Genomic DNA, 17,586 nt, shown 5'->3' with positions numbered 1-17,586 from the left:
CCCTGTCTCTAAATAAAATACAAAATTGGGCTGGGGATGTGGCTCAGTGACTGAGTGTCACTGGGTTCAATCCCCAGTATCCACCCCCTCAAAAAAAAAAACAAAAAACTTATTTGAAATAATTATAGATTCACAGAATGTTGCAAAGATAACACAGAGAAATCTCCTATTCCCTGAGGTACAAATCAGGAATGTGACATTGGTATATGTGTATGTAGTTCTGTATCACATGTGTAGATTCAGGTAACCACCACTGTAATCAACATACATCACCATAAAGAACCCCCTTCATAGTCACACTGTACTCTTCCCAACCATCTTTTATCCATGGAACCTCTAATATTAATGTTTACTTGGTTTTTACTCTCTTCCTCAACGTTCAAAATAGACCAGATTTTTGGAAATTAAATACTTAATTTGCCTATCAATAGTATCCCAATTATATCAAAACAATTATAATATTATTAGATTAGACTTTCCAAAAGTCCAAATTCCAAATTTCCAGTACTCAGGCTTCTGTCCTACAGGGAACAGTGTAGGTAAACCTACCCAGGAATATTTTTAAAAAGAAAAAGATGACATGTCGATATTAAAAGTCTAAAAAAAACCACAAAAACACACGTTGTTTCTAAAAGTTGTCCACACCATCCCAAAACTAGAGAAACAAACAAAAAAAAAAATGTTTTCCTTTTAAGAATATTCTTAAAATGAAATACTCATTTTAAAAATGTTTTTGAACTACTTTCCATTTTATATTTACCATTTGGTTATTTTACCTTTATATTTGGCAGTTATGAAACTTTAAAATCTAGTAGTCAAATAGGTTATGAAAATTCTTTGTAGTGCCTTATCTTAAAAATTAAATTCTGATATCAGTTAAGTAATTGCTAAGTCAGAAGTTGAGTAAAAATGTAAGTCCCATTTATTGACTCATAATTTCTTTTGTGGAAAATTGTAAAGAACTAGAGACCTTGGAGTTTGAACCTTCTCATTTTGTAGGGAGATCAACTAAATTAACTGAATTATACAAAGGTCATACAACTAGTTTCTTAGTGGTTACTTAATCTTGAACAACCCAGATCTCATTTTCAATATGGTACTTTCTCTAATATGCTATATTTTATGAATTAAAGTTTAAATGACTAGTCATTTAAAATAAATTAATCACTTTTTAATGAAAAAAATTCATGAAGTTTTTTCATATTTTCTTATTAATCAAGCTAAGTTTGACAGAATCAGTCCATAAATTGTTTGAAAATGTAAAGATAACCCCATTTCTGAGGTGATTTTTTTTCTTTTTTTTAATGTCAGTAAGCTGTCCTCTCTATAAACTGCAATTTCAGTTTGTATTATATTTGCAGGTAACCTTCTGAAATTGTAAATTACCCCAATTTTTATCTTCAGGTATTTTGTTGCCTTGTGGTCTTGCTGTAATAGTTTTTAATTTCGCTTTGTTTATTAAGGATTCTTTACATTGCTACAACCTGTACTGATTAATTTTGATTTTTTGGTTTTCAACTCTAGGAGTCTCTACCACCCGTCCAGTTTGACTGGAGTAGCAGTGGCCTTACTAACCCTTTAGATGGTACGTCTCTCCGTAGAGCCTCTAGCACCAGAGCTAGAGTTAAGAAAGCTACAAAGTTCAGACAAACTTCTCTCTGCTGATTTCCCTTTTTGTTTGAACATAACTTATCTTTGGAAATTCAGGCTTTCTTTCTAAATAGAAATTGCTCAAGAAACCAGCTGTTACTATTATCAACAGTATTTATGGTAGTAGTAGCAATTTTAGCTTCTTTATCTTAGGTCAAAAATAAGCTTTATTTTTTACAGATATCTAGATAGCTTAAATGATATTTTAGCTAGGACTGATTTCTTTCAAAATTTTTTCTGTAGTTTTAATTTATGGAATTTTCTTGAATGCGAAGTCTTAACGGCTAGAGGCTGCTTTAAAGCACAATTATTTAACCAAAAACAATGTGTGGATCCCTATTTATTGACTCAAAGTAGTTTTCAGATTTAATATTTTATAGAGCACTTACATGCAAATGAAAAATGAATGATTTTCATGATCCTTTTCTAAAATTTTCTCCAAATGCTAATAGGCAGTTCCAGAAAGTGTTGGTTTTGCTTATGAATTTTAAAGAAAAATCTGAAAATGGAATAATTTATTCTAGTAATGTGGGGTCTTTAAAATAACACACAATACTAGTTTCTAGTATTCACATCACACATTTTCAGTGGACCCTGAGGTATAATTGTTCCTGCACCTTGTGCTTCTTAAGTTTGAGCCTTTGTCCAGAATATCTGTCATCATCATTTCAATGGCAGTTGTCATTGCCATCGTCTAAAACACCATCAGTTTTGCTTTATAGTGGAGATCCTAGGATATCTGGAAAGCATCCAATTGAATAAAAGTGCTGAAGGAAAGCCTGGATGCACCTTTTGCTGTTGTCTGGTGTCTAGTCAAATCATCATGCTTTTTATTAACAACATCTTTAAAAATGTATACTATTTCTGATTACTGTTTCAGAGTTAAAGGGGAACAGTACAGCTTGAGGTTGCATATCAGGGTAGGGCAGTTATGACATTCCTTATTATCTTATTTTAAACTAAGTTAATGTATGGTGCCTGTCCTGCAACTGACAACTTTGTCATTTTTTTTTTTTAAACTCCATTAATTAGAAACCAATATTACTAACGTAAAAGATTGATTTGGGCATGTATAGTGATTTAATGTTGGGTTGAGATTAAAGTATTGTTTCCCTTTAACGGGTACACTTTCCCCTCGGTCTTTCTGGTATGGCTTCTAGTTTTGATTGAAAGAACTGAACTCCTAACTAAAACCTTACTAAGTGTTACGTTCTTTACATTGTACATGAAAAAGTGTACATTGAATTAAATTGTTACTTTAGAAATGTCCTTAGTAATGAAAAACTAATACTGTACACATTGTTTTAATGTTATTTTTTAAAATGTGTAATGACTACTAATTATAACCTGCATGTTCAAGTGTGTGTCTTACCCCTTTTTACACATAACCCCTCCTCCCTTGGCTTACCTTCTGTGTGGCTGCCTACCAACACGGTCACTGAATTTCAAGCTAGTGGAGGTTCCACTCTTCTGAACCTTGATTTCTTTGGGCCCGTGGATGACAGTAGCTCTAGCAGCAGCACCACAATCCCAGGTCAGCAGAGTGTTAAAACCACAATTCTAGTTAATTTACTAAAAGCATGACCACAACACTTGACTTTCCTATAAACAAGGAAACAAGTAGACTGCATTCTCTATAATATCTTTTTAATACATTTCTTTCATCTATCTGTTGTTATTTTCTGTTATCTGACTACAAGTGACTTGTGTGAGATATTTTAAGAAAAAACTTTTTCAGAGTATAATATGCAGAGCTAGAGGTAGTTTCTAACAATAATATAGCCCTAATGTCCTTCGACAGTTAAAGGCAAGATTTTCCCCCCATAAGTATCTACTTATGTGATATTTTGTATGCTTATTTTTTTAAAGCATATTCCATAAAGTTACTTGAAAAAATAGACTTCAGATTTAAGAACATTTTATTACTCAAACTTTACATTGTAGTACCTCTAATAACATAACCTTTATAAATTCTAGCATTTTAGTTTATTAGTGCTGCAAAATATGTAATAAGGTTCCAGAATGATGGAGTTAGCACCCAGTCCAACATAGAACTATTATTGTTTTTATCATAGCTCTTAAATCAAAAGTTTACTGTTGGTTTTCCATGGAAGAAAAAAAAATGTTAACAAATTTAATAGTAGAAAACAACTGCTATGAGATACTAAAAGCTAGAAATTAAAACTTACTGAAGTGCTTGTTAATATTCAGCCCTGCAGAAGTTCAGTTCATTGACCAAAGAACTAATGTACTTTGTCATTTTTAACTGAATAAAGGATTAAACTTACAATGGCATTTTTATGTTTATATTTGTTTATATATGATTTTAATGAATCCTTGTTATTCCTAGTTGACAATGCCCATTGATACTAGGCAGCCACTGGAGTGCTATATAGATGCCAATGCCCTCAATGCATAGTGAGGATCCCTTTGTGACCACTAGTGATCAGTTTCACAGCTAGCCTGGTTCCTGAGAATTTGCTGGTTTTGTTCTATTTCATCAGATAACCCAACTTCCAACAGTTTAGGAACCATGATAGGAGATGAAGGTTACGACAATCAGCTAAGGGTGAACTAGGAACCCAGGATCCCCATTTTTAAAAAATCTGGTAGGGATCCTGTCACAGGGAATTTCCAAAGCCCTCTAGTATATAATGACAGGATTTCTCAAATTGTTAAGTCCCTGGATATAATTTTTTTGTTCATTTTGGAAGCATACAAAAAAAATCTGTGTCTGGTTTTGACTTAAAGCTGATATTTTACTGTTTACTTAAATTACTTCTAAATATATCTGATCTATGGAATGACCTAGGTAAGCTAGAGTGCCTGACATTTCATAATACTTAATGGGGGTGGGGAAGCAACCAAAACTTGTATATTGCTTTCCTTATTACTCTGTTCCCAAGAATTAATCATCAGGGTCCTATGTTAAATTTGCTCTCAGCTTCATTTTGTCATCAAGTTTAAATGAGGTCACTTTTGCTTTTGGATGCCTAAAATCCTGATTTAGTTTTAATTTTTACTTACATTTCAAACTCATTTAAAAAAATTCATAGAAGCACAAATAAACTGGCCATATAAAGAAGTATAGAAATGATCTAATACTCAGTCTCAGTGTTCATAGCTGCAAGAAAAGTAAGCAGTTTCAGAAGCTTAGTGCTATAGTGAAAGTGAAATTAACAAGGTCAAATGCAATCCTCATTACTTTAGAACCTTTTAGATATTTCTGTTCAATATTTTTAATATGCTCTAGCTGCTGTATAAATATTATAATAAATTTGCTTCGACTTCTTTTTATTGTTACTGGGTTTTGTTAAAACTTACCATCAAGCTACAGGTACCAAGACCTTAGTATTCCATGTTACAACTTGCTTGCACTTTTTCTGACTTGTTTCTGGGAAAGTCATTTTGTCTTAGCTTTGCAATTAATTATTTTGTGTGTGATTCTGAGGAGGTTGGCATAGAATTTGGTTGGCTAGCTTTAATAATGTAAATAAACTATGCTTCATTAAGGTTCTATTTAAAAAAAACGCGTTAAAAAATTACTCTCCAATTACTAGTATATAATAGGGAGTTATCCTGTTTCTTTAAAAAAAAAAATTAACCATTGGTGGTTGCGGATTTTAGAGTGGTTTTGGGGGCAGGGTTGGTGTTTTTACTTGAGGAAAAGGTATTTGGGGCTGGAGAAAGGGGTGATTTGTCATCTTTTTCTTTTTCATTTGCCACTTTATTATTTGACAGCTAAGTATCCAGTATTTTATAAACTCAACTAAGTTTTTACTCTCACTTTTCTGTTGCTAGTCAGAATGCAGTTGTTTTTTCTGCATTATGCTTGGACATCACTTAAACTTTGTGGTTGATTGGAATGTAACCTTTACCAGTAGAGGAAGGAAGTGCAGTTTGTCCTTTGCAGATAATTTCTACTTTTTTACATTTTAACTGCAATCTATATACTTATGAAAAAACAAAAGTCCTTTCTAGGTATATTTTTAAACTGTACCTTAATGAAATATTAAGAACTTGGGAGAGTCAACCTATATTTTCTATAGCCTTCCTCCCTTGTTGGATTTGGTAACTGTGGAAGCCGCTTTTGCTTAATTTCTGTAAACATCTGAGGTCTGTTTAAATCTGCTGGTCATCTACAGAGCTGGTTAATAGAAGCCAATTTCTGATCCTTTTTTCTTAACCTTGAAATATCCTGAGGGGAGGGAACTTGTAAATAAATGTATTATAATTCTGTCTGATCTTTGAGGCCTGTTTAAAAAAATAAGTAAAAATTGGGCACAATGGTGTATACCTGTAGTCCCCAGTTTTTAGCCCAGGAGTTCAAGGCAGCCTAAGGAACATATTGAGTCCCTGTCTCCAAATAAAAAAAAAAGAAGAAGAAAAAATGAAATTCAAGATATAAAACATTTCTTTTTACATCTATTTTTCTGTTATACCCTGAAACTCCTGAAGTTTCTGCTCACATAATTTGCTGATACCAGGGACAGTAGAGGATTAAAAACTTTTTTAATCTGGGCATCTTTATCCAAAGTTTACCTTGGATTTAAAATAGTTTAACTTTTCTTGGTGTTTTGTAGTCATTATTTAATATACATCTATTACATGGGAAATATAAAAAAAATAAATTGTTAATTTTAGTGAATTCAGTTGGGGGGAGGTTTTATGTATATTTTTGCAGTAAATCTAACCCTCTAATTCAGCTTCCTTTTGACTTACTGTAGATATTTGAACCATTGACTACCAAAGATATGAGAACACTGAAATACAATAAACCCTGGAAATAAGAACTTTCAATTTTAAAAAGTTGTGATTTTATTTGCTTTTTCTGAAAATATTTTACCCTTCCCACCTCTTACCTAAAGAAAGAATAGTGTGCTGTATGTTTAGTAATTTGATGCTCTGAATAATAGTTCATGTCCTCAGATAGATTTTTTTTTTTTTTTTAACCAGGTATTGAACCCAAGGGTGCTTAACCACTGAGCGACATCCCCAACCCTTTTTTATTTTTCATTTTGAGACAGGGTTTTGCTATGTGACTGAGGCTGGCTTTGAACTTGCCTCAGCCTCCCAAGCCACTGGGATCATAGGCATGCACCACCATGCCCAGCACGTCTAAACTAACCAAATCATTTACCATGTTTGAGAATTTATATTACTTCCAAATCTTTTGCTGTGGAAGAAAATAATGAAGAAAAACTGGTTAGAATAGGTTGGGGGGAAAGAGCATTTTAAAAATGGAAGTTAATAAGCCAATTTGAAAATTGGGAATGTCGCATTATATAACAAATCATGTGTGTTCTATGTATAAAATGTTGAAACTTTTGCCGGTTGCAGTGGTGCACATCTATAATCCGAGTAATTCCAGAGACTAAGGCAGGAGAATCACAAGCTTGAAGCCAGCCTCAGCAACTTAGCAAGGTCTATCTCAAGACAAAAATTTAAATGGTCTGGGGTTATAGTTCAGTTGTAGAGTACCCCTGGGTTAAGCCCCTGGTGCCACCAAAACAAACTTATTTCACAACTAATCCAAAACAAAGGGCATTTTCTATGGAAAATAGAAATGTAGGCATCTGCTACAAATTTTTATATTAAATTAGGTAAATGTATTCTGAAGTGGAATTTTAAAAACATTTTTCTAAAGGTAGTTACAGTGGTACACACTTAAAATCGCAGCAATTCAGAAAGCTGAAGCAGGAGAATTGCACATTCAAGGCTAGTTTCTGAAGCTTAATGAGACCCGTCTTGAAAAGGACTGAGGCTGTAGCTCAGTGTTAGAGCATCCCTGGGTTCAGTCCCCAGTACAGGGTGATGGGGGAGGGGGGGAGTGGGTTCTGTTTCGTAAATTCTCCAAAAAAGTCAAATTTCTAATTTAAAAAATAAGCACAATATTACAGTGTTCTAAAGATATATTGTGCTTATAAAAGGCTCAGATGTTTACAGAATACCGTTCTTGCATCTTGGATTGTGGCTAATTGAGTAACCTCTGCAGCTTGCCATCACTGACTATCATTTTATACTATAAGGTGTGGATCCAGAGTTGTATGAATTAACAACTTCTAAGCTGGAAATCTCCACCTCAAGCCTCAAAGTGACTGATGCATTTGCAAGACTCATGTCCACAGTAGAGAAGACAAGCACATCTACCAGGTAAAAAGTTAGGGGCAATTAAATCTTCATTTTGAATTCTGAGTTAAAATAGACCAAAGGGAAAAAGCACGTAAGTTGGCAGGCTTTCAATATATTGTATTAAAATTCACTTTATATCTATAAAAGCCAACAGATGCCTAAATCCAGAAAATAGTATCAAATTATGTTTAAGAATTTTATTAGAGCAGAGTTATTTCATAAGAAAGGACTAATGTGATTTTTCTTTCTCCTTTCTCCACCCCACTTTGTAGAGAATCTTTCTCATTGAGGCCTTTGTAGAAACATTTTAATTCATAATTACTGAGAATATCATCTTTAGGAACTTCTAAAGTCACATAGGCTGATCTTTTTATTTGCAGACTAAGATAGAGAATAGCCACTCTTATTTTCCAAAATTTTGCTGATCAGCATCTCTGATTTGGGACATGAAACCTTCCTTTACCAAGCTTTTTTGGAGCCTCTTTAAGGGCATAGCCTTTAGAAAAGCTATATCCCAGAGTTTGAACCATAGGATTGTCACTTGGCCCTTACGTTCAGAATTTAGGTAAACTTTTGTTTTACATAATTAAACACTGGAATAATTTGTTGCTTTGACTTATTAACCATAAGAACAAGCCAGTTCCTAATAGAAATGTAATCATTATGAGCCAGGAAATCACTAGTGTGAGAGCAATATTGGTTGGTTGGCAGGCCAGCTTTGCTTCCCAAATCCATAATTCATCAACTTTTTACCTGCTATTTGCCCACTTTGAGAGAAGTTTTCTCTTGAATAAATACATGCCATTCCCATGTTAAATTCAGAGTTACCAGTTAAAGTCAGTTCTTTTATAGAAAATGGATTATTTCCTTTTTTTCTGTATGATAAATGCTGTCTTCAAATTTAAGCTTGAATGGCCATTGCCTTTTAAACTTTATTGTGTGCTTATTTCCATTCATTCAACAGATATTACTACTATTATATATAATTTGAAAAGCTATTATTATTTTATAACTGTAGATACCCTTAACTTTTCCCTAGAACAGATTTGTAACATATGGGTCCTTTTTTAAAGTCCACACAGTCTCTCCATTGTTCTCATTGCCCCATGTCATTGTAGTATGCCACATATTAAATGAACATACTTGTAAACTGCAGTTCCTGTGGACTTTGGGCTTCCTTTTTTCTTTCTCTTTCTAAACAAACCATTCAAGTTGAAACTTGTTATACAGATTTCTGATTGATTTTTTTTTTTTTCTATGTATGTAATCTGACTTTAAAAACAACAGAAGCCTGATGCCTTTGTTGTCTGGGCTTTCCCTTCCTATTTCTGGGACATCCCTACTATTTGCTCACATTTTCCCCCCTGCAGTTTCACTACCTAAACTGCAATAGTTTTGGAAATCCCTATGTTCATAATTCATCTTTTGTACCATTAGGAGGAGCTCTAAGCCACATTGCTGGCTTGCTCTCCTAATTTTTAAAACTCATCCTGAAAACTACACTAGGGAACTTTTCTGACCCCTATCATTTTAAGAAGTTGTTCTCATTTTTCCCTTATTCTGATCTAGAAGAATGCACTGAAACTACCACGTATATTCTGGAGGCAATAGTATAGTTGGATTGCATTACTTTCCTGTCCAATTTTGTATTTTGTTTTGAGGAATGTATATTGTTTGAAAATGAGTAAATACATGGCCATTCATACCTGAGAAGTACAAATACCAATTCTTACTATTAGAATTTAAAGGTCTTATACTGTAACATGTCTCCATGAGTGGTTTTTAATTGTGCAAAGAAGAGGCAGGTGGCATATATAACTTCAGAAAGCACTTTCAATATTTTGGTTGTTTTCAGGTTTTGTTTTTTTATTTTCGTTTTGAATAAAATATAGAAAGTAAAAGTTCAACAAATCTTCTCACATATTGACAAAACACAGAAAATAGAGCAAAAAAGCTTTGTGAGGGCCTGTCAAGTAAGAAAGGGTTAAGAAACGGTGGTTAAGCCAGACATAGCATCCCATAATCCCCGCTACTTGGGAGACTGAGGCAGGAGGAATGAAAGTTCAAGGCCAACCCAGGTAACTTAGTAACACCCCGTCTCAAAGAAAAAAGAAAAAGGACTCGGGATATGGCTAAGTGATAGTGCCCCTGGGTTCAGTCCCCAGTACCACAAAAAGAGAGAGGAGAAGGAAAGAAAGTGATTGAGGTAGAGGAAATTTGACATGGAACAAACAACAGCCCACTCTTTTCTAAGAACCTTTGAATAAGTAAACACACACATGCTCTTCTCTTCTCAGTACACAAGTTGTGAAAGGAACTTCTCACTTTAGATTTTTAAAGAATGCAGGTTCTTACCTTTAAAATAGTTGAATCTTTCCAAGTGCAGTGGCACACATCTGTAATCCCAGCAGCTCGGGAGACTGAGGAAGGAGCATCACAAATTCAAAGCTAGTCTCAGCAGCAGCGAGGCGCCCCTCTTCTAAAGAAAATACAAAAAATAGTTCTGGGATGTGGCTCAGTGGTCCAGTGCCCCTGAGTTCAATTCCCCAGTACCCAAAGAAAAAAAAAGTTCCATCTTCTTTACCTTCCTAATATGGAGAGAATTGTTTAACTTAAATCAGTGGGTGACTGACTAGTGGTTAATTAGAGACCTCTAACTGAGAATTATATAAGCCAAAAGACTAACTACAAAGGGATACATTTTTTTTTTTGCCTTTTTATTGATATTTCATATGCCACAAAATCTACCTTTAAGATATATAATTCAGTAGGATTTCATATATTCACAAGGTTGTACAACTAGTTCTGGAATATTTTTATCATGTCCTCCCCCCCCAAAAAATGCCCTGTACCCATTAGCAGACACTTCTATACCACTCTTCCCCCATCCCTTAGCAACCTCTAGTCTGCTTTCTCTCTATGGATTTGCCCACTCTATTTCCTATGAATTGAATCCTATAATATGGCCTTATATGTCTAACTTCTTCACAATTTTAAGTTCATCCATGTTGTGGCATATGTCAATATTTAATTCCTTTTTATGGCTGCCTGGCTGTATAATATTCTGTGGTATGGAAAAACATGTTTTGTTTATTAATTGGTGGTTTTCAATGTTTTTAGTATATGTGCTGCCAGAGTGAGCACCTTTTTTTACTTTTTGAATGTTACGAGTAATGCTGCTATGAACATTTGTGTACAAGGTTTTTATGGACAATCTTTTAGATTCTCTGGCAAGTGGATTTGCTGAGTCAAATGGTAATTTTATATTTAAACTTTTGAGGAACTGCCAAAGTTTTCCAAAGTTGATGGCACTATTTTATATTCTCACCAACAGCGAACGCACGTTTCAATTTCTCCATTCTCACCAGTACTTGTTATTTGAAGTATAGCCACCGCAGAGGGTATTAAGTGGTATCCTATTGTTTTGCTTAATTTATGGTACCGGGGATTGAACCCAGGGACACTGTATAACTGAGCCACATCCCCAGCCACCCTTTTCATTTTTAAAATTTTGAGACAGAATCTCACTAAATTGCTGAGACTGGTGGCCCTGAACTTGCTAGCCTCCTGCCTCCTCACAAGTAGCTAGGTGGGATTTCAGACTTGAGCCATTTAGTACTCTATTATCATTTCATTTGCATTTCCTGAGGGCTAATGATGTTGAGCATCTTTTCATGTGCTTATTGACCATTTGTATATTTTCTTTGGAGAAATATTTATTCAGATCCTTTCATTAGATAATTTGTAACAGTTCTTTGTTGCAAGTGTTAGACTTTAATCAAGTATATATATTGCAAGTACTGTCTCCCATTCTGTAGGTCATCTTTTTCTATAGTATCCTTCGAAGCACCAAAGTTTCTAAACTTCGATGAAATCAAATTTTTATGTTTGATTTTTCTTTTGTTGTTTATGCTTTAGGTCTCAGAAACCATTGCCTAATTCAAGGTCAGGAAGATTTACATGTAGGTTTTCTTCTAAGAGTTTTATAGTTTCAACTCTTAAGTCCTTGATCAACTGAATTAATTTCCATCTATGATATGAGGTAGGGGGGGTTCCACATTCATTTTTTTGCATGTGGATATTCAATTGTCCTAAAACATTTATTTTGAAAAGACTGTTCTTTCCCCCATTGAAAAATCTTGGCTTTTTTTTTTTTTTTTTTTTTTTTTTTTTTTGTTATAGATGCTTTTTTCTGGACTCTCAATCGTATTCTGTTAACAAAAAGGGCAGATCTTAGCTAGAAAGAACATAGATCAAAATTGGGTTACAGCCTGTAACTTTGAGAAAAGGTCATGATATAACTATTTTCAAATCTTCCTCAAGAATTTCTTTTCTCTTACATTCTAAGAAGACTAGCTCATATAAATGTATAATAACTAAGATAAATGCACAAACTATAAATTATGTAAGCTTTTTAAAATTTTAAAATACAACTTCATTGCCTCCTGATAGTGCCTCTGAAATAAAACAATTGATACAAATCCTAGAATAATCATTACCAAAAGTTTCTTGGTTAAAAGCTGCTTCTTTGGCTGCACTCCACAAATGGAGAAGTCCAATTGCATGCAATTTAGTTTGTTGTTTTAAATAGCCTTTTTTATTGCAGAAGTAGTAAGGGATATTATAGGAAGTTATTCTTTCAAGTCTTTTTCCATGTGCATACACATACATGTCTGTTTTAAAGCATAAATGGTATTTTGTGTACATATGAAATGGGGATCAAACTCAGGTCTTTGCGCATGCTTAGGCAAGAGTGAGCTATGTTCCACGCCCCAAAAATGAGATTTCATAATCCAGCCTGAATGAATCATGGAGTCAGTCTTTAAAGTCAGTGATGTACATCTGCCAATTTCAGTGAGTATTTTACAAAATACCCAGACTGTATTCATGTTTTTCCAAAAATATCCTGCTTTATACAAACCAATATGCGGTTCAGGATTATTATACCTGGATATCATGGCTCTTAAGTCCCACATAACCTAGCATATCCCCATTTTGTTTTCTGTTAATACTAGCTTGTTAAAAAGACTAGTCCAGTGGACCTACAGAATGTTCTAAGCTTTGGATTTGTCTGTTTGCTTCCTTAAAGTTGTTTTTACTAAATTCTCTATTCTCCCAAGTTTCTATACATTGGAAATTACATCTAAAGGCTTCAGAATGCAGGGCAGACATTTTGCATGGACTGCATCATAGGTGTTATGTCAGAGAAGACACCTGACATTTGACTGACTGCATTATTAATGATGGTAGTATTCATTGGTGAGAGGCTGATCTTTTCCATTTTTCACATTGAAACTAGAAAGTAATGTAGGCGATTGAACATTGGAATGATGCAAATATCCAGTTCCTCAAACATCCATCAAATAGTTATGCCACCATTCAAGTGCAATGGAAAATGTAGACTAATCAGAAATGATGTTGGGTTGCTATTACGTTTTTCTAAGAAACCCTTGAAATTAGTTCAGTGGTTGATCTACTGATACGCCTCAAGCTATTTCCCTGTTGAAGAACTTTGGACCTAAAAGTCTATTGTTGGATTTTTCATTCATTCTTTAAAATCTTTTGATTTCAGCCTTCATTCAGGAGTAGTAACAACAGGGCTGGGTTGTAGCTCAGTGGTAGAGTGCTTGCCTAGCACATGTGAGGCACTGGGTTCAATCCTCAGCACCATATAAAAATAAAATAAAGGTATTGTGTCTATCTACAACTAAAAAATATATATTTTAAAAAAGTAGTAAAAGAAAAATCTAGGTATTAAATGAAGGCCTGCATCTATTTTTTTACTTCATGCTCACTGTCCAAGTATAAAATATTTAAGTGAAAGAAAACTTGTGTCATATCTGAGTACTAACTGTCCTTTTCTATAAAAGAAAATTGGGCTTTCTAGAATCCATTTTGTTAATCTTTGTCATCTTTGGCCTAAAATTAATAATCTGTATGACTGTAACTATTCCTTCAATATATTTGACATCCCAGGAAAAAATGCAATTTGGTTTGCAATCATGTGCTCAATTTTGAGCTACTTACACTTGGACATCTGACTCTTCAGGAGTTTTTCACATCTGTTCTAAGCCCAAAACCAGTTATTTCTTATGGGGTTTGGAGTGGTATAGTAGAATAGACTTCATGTGCAAGACCCATAAGATTCAGAAATGACTGCCCCTGGGTTCCTGCCTGCATCTCAGCTAGCTGAGGGCTCCCCACTGGGGATGAAGGAAACCTGAGGTTAAAATGACAATGGCTTGTGCTATACACATTTTATGTGAAGGTAATTTTGGTAGTTTCACAGGGGGCAGTTTGGACTCTAGTCAGGCCAAATGTTTTTAGGGCTTTGGCAGTATTTCAGTATAGTAGCATGTTAAAATTATGCCTGGGTAGATGCTTTTAGCCATAAGCTATGAGCTGAATGCATGTACATGTGAATATCCATAAGTACATGCCTGGGTTTAATAAACATACAAAAACAGGCCATGTGTTCATGAGAGAGTTGGCATATGGTGCAGGAAGCACAGAATGCAAAAGTATAATATTCAGGAACTAGCAGAGGAAAAGATGGTCAAGTACCTGAAGATTTCTAACTGCCTACCTAAAGAGTGGATGTTTTACTCAGCTTTTTCCCTGCTGCAACTGAAAGACCTGACCAGAACAACTCTAGAGGAGGAAAGGTTTATTTAGGGATTCACAGTTTCAGAGGTCTCAGTCCATAAGTGGCTGGCTCTGTTCCTCAGGGTTCAAGGGTGAGGCAGGCATTCTGGCGGAAGAGTGTGGCAAAGGGAAGCAGGTCATATGATGATCAGGCAGAGAGAGAGACTCCATTCACCAGATACAAATATATACCCCAAAGCTACACCAATTCCCACTTCCTCCAGCCATACCCTAACACTTCAGTTAGCACTCAGTTAATTCCATCAGGGGATTAATTCACTGATTGGGTTAAGACTCTCAAAACCCAATCATTTCTCCTCTGAACCTTCTTGCATTGTCTAACACATGAGCTTTTAGGGGACACCTCACGTCCAAACCATAACAGTGGATTTCCTTCCATTTGACTTATTTCAAAGTCCCATTAACACACTTGTCTTTTCTCATTTGTTGATAGGAAACCAAAAAGAGAAGAGCACTTGAGTGAAGAAGCTATCAAGGTGATCGCCAGCCTACCTGACTTGACATTCATGCATGCCAAGGTGTTGATGTTCCCAGCCACATTAACACCTTCCACCAGCTCCCAGGATCAAGCAGACTGATAACTGATGTGAACTGGACAGTTTCAAATGCTTTCTCTCCTCCTTCCTTCCCTACCATCAAAAGCATACCTGCTCTAATTAAAGAAAATTCAAGTTCAGCTGATTTGTTGGTAAGCCGCACTAGAAAGGTATACATAGTGATGTATATTTATTTACATACTGAAGTCCTAAATTTATATTAGAAAAAAATGTAAATAATTGGGGGTGAACATTTTTGAAGATTTATTCTTTTTGTGTTGCTGGGGTGTATACATTTATGTCTTTGTGAAATACACTGGTGGTGTCCTTCTTACAAAACTTTTGAAATAAAAAAATTAAAAACTCAAAGCTCCACTGTCTGAAATCCCCTTCAGTCTTTTCAGATTGCGTTAAATGTCCTCTTAATTTTTCATATCATATGTTGAATCACTTTTGCTGTCATAAATAAGCTCCAAAGTCCCTGTTTAACTTCATTTGTGTGTGATGGGTTTGTTTCAGATCTGGCTTTTGTTATCAGTTCTGGACCCTTTTTTAATCTTTTCAATCTGGCATATTGCTGTGTAACCTTCTGCAAGGTACTTCATCAATAGCTCTTTTGTTATAGGTATAGATCATTGTCAGAACTTGATTGGAGGGGTTTAAAGAGATTGTATCTGTTTTAAATCAGTTTGATTTGGAGAAGGACCAAATTATATGAATGTCTTACAATGAAATTTACTTGTTACTGATTTTTTTGTTGTTGTTCTATCGTACCACTAGTTTTTGAGGATTTTGCACAGTGTAAAATGACATAATCATAGATTGCTATGGTTTAGGCTGTATATACAGTAAAAACTATGGGTTTTAAATGTTTGGGGAAATTCCTATGGAAAAAAAAGAGACATGTAGAAGAACCTCTAACAAGGTTAATGTGCATGCCCAAGGTCTTTTGAGATTTCAGTGTGTAAATTTCCTTTTAGCTTACACAAAAATAAAATAATTTAAAAGAAATTTTAGCCTGGTGTCTGTGTAACTTTGGTATCTGAGGAAAAATTTAATGTGTTTGGATATGAGGTTTTATCCAATATTAATGTATTTTAATCCAAAGAAAATCATTTAGGGGACTTCTGCTTTGTTGAAATGAGAATTAAAATCTGGCTTATAAGAATTGGATCAGTATTTTTAGTAGCTTAGCTATTTATATACGTACAATATGGGATTCTGGGAAAAAAACCCATCATTCATTATAACGTGTCGTCTTCAGAATATTGGCAAAATTAAATAGAAATTTATAGGGAATTCTTTTCTTTCCAAAAAGATGAATGAAATTAAGGTGAGCAGATTTCTAAAAAGTAATTTTAGATTATTAGATGTTGCATCAGCAAAAAAAAAAAAAGTCACATGACCTATTTCATAAGCAATAGGCAGCCTACCTTATCCACTCTGAGAATATTATAGCAGAACTCTTGCATCTCCATCATTGTCAGAGATTTTCTGGGTTGCCAGGTTATTGCCTGGAGTGACAAGATTCTACTTCCAGTCATTTCCCCCACTCCCCTACAATAGTCTTCTTCATAGAAGGCTTTTCTTCAGAAAAGTCACATTTCCAATGCCTGAAAAAGCTTTTGAATGGAAAAAGATAAAATATTCCTCAGCAGAACTTTGCACGTGTCAGTAATTGAAGCTTAAAGAGCTGCTTCTATAGTATCTGACAACTAAATTGTAATGAACCCACTTACTAACTGTGAAATTGTAAGAAAGTTAACTTCTGAGCCTGAATTATATTAATTCTAAACATAAGAATGATACTACCTACCTCATGGGGTTGATGTATTTATTTATTGATAAAAGATGTAAGACACTTGTCACATGTGTAGACATGGTAGCCACAGCATAACAGTAGCAAACCCCGTGAAGATTCCTGTAGCCTGATAGATCTGAGTAGTCACAGGAGAAAGGATCATTTAAATAATACAGTAACTTACTTTAAACAATCAGTGACTCATAGAATGCATATTCATCTTATAAACACTTTCTAAGTAAATCAAGCTTCCTTTTTGTTTTATCATATTGGTCTTTGCTGCCTTTATCACAATAGGTACCTCAATACTGGATTGTCTTAGGTTAAAGTCAGTGCTTCAGTACTGAGGCTCAAAACTGTTCTCCCTGTTTAAAATTACTCCAGGAAGCACTCAGCACTTGATTCTGGAAGGTCCTCAAGCGCTTTGCTGGCATCTCAGCTAAGGGAATTCCTGTCATCTGCCCACTTTTCTTGGTCATCAACTGCTTCTGGCAGCAGCTACTCACTGCCTCAGAGTCAACCAGAAAGACCCCGCAGGGTTGGGGAAGGGAAGAAGCCTAGGAGTAGAAGTCCCAATAGGCCAAATAACACATGGGTTTAGCAATCAACTTCATGTCCTATATGTCTTAAAACCAACTCACCCAGAGGGTCTCACCCCATTTACTGGCCAAATCCAAATGATCATACATAATTCCCCAGATTAATCTAAACCAGACTGGGAAGCATAGGAGAAAACTTCCCAAAACTGAGTCACATCACGCCTGTTTGAAGAGTCATTTCTTACAGAGAAACTTCTTTCTT

At 34.8% G+C, this 17,586-nt stretch overlaps 1 protein-coding gene across 6 annotated transcripts in view; it reads left to right on the top strand.

Moving 5' to 3' along the window:
- AFTPH (aftiphilin) overlaps window positions 1–16,000 on the top strand; it is a 63,625-nt gene extending 47,625 nt beyond the window's left edge. For 4 of the 6 annotated variants that reach the window (XM_079110450.1, XM_079110449.1, XM_079110448.1 and 1 more), the window contains 4 exons: window positions 1,525–1,585; window positions 3,101–3,184; window positions 7,680–7,803; window positions 14,882–16,000. In XM_079110450.1, the coding sequence (XP_078966576.1) occupies window positions 1,525–1,585; window positions 3,101–3,184; window positions 7,680–7,803; window positions 14,882–15,026 (414 nt within the window). In that variant the 3' untranslated portion in view covers window positions 15,027–16,000. The remainder of the gene's footprint in view (window positions 1–1,524; window positions 1,586–3,100; window positions 3,185–7,679; window positions 7,804–14,881) is intronic. The other 2 variants (XM_079110452.1, XR_013759141.1) reach the window with 2 other exon arrangements.
- The last annotated feature ends 1,586 nt before the right edge of the window (window positions 16,001–17,586 follow it).

The sequence above is a fragment of the Sciurus vulgaris genome, assembly GCF_902686455.1.
Source record: "Sciurus vulgaris genome assembly, chromosome: 14".
In the NCBI taxonomy this organism is placed as follows: domain Eukaryota; kingdom Metazoa; phylum Chordata; class Mammalia; order Rodentia; family Sciuridae; genus Sciurus; species Sciurus vulgaris.
The sequence above is the reverse complement of the archived record's forward strand: the minus strand, read 5'-3'. Positions and strand labels throughout refer to the sequence as shown.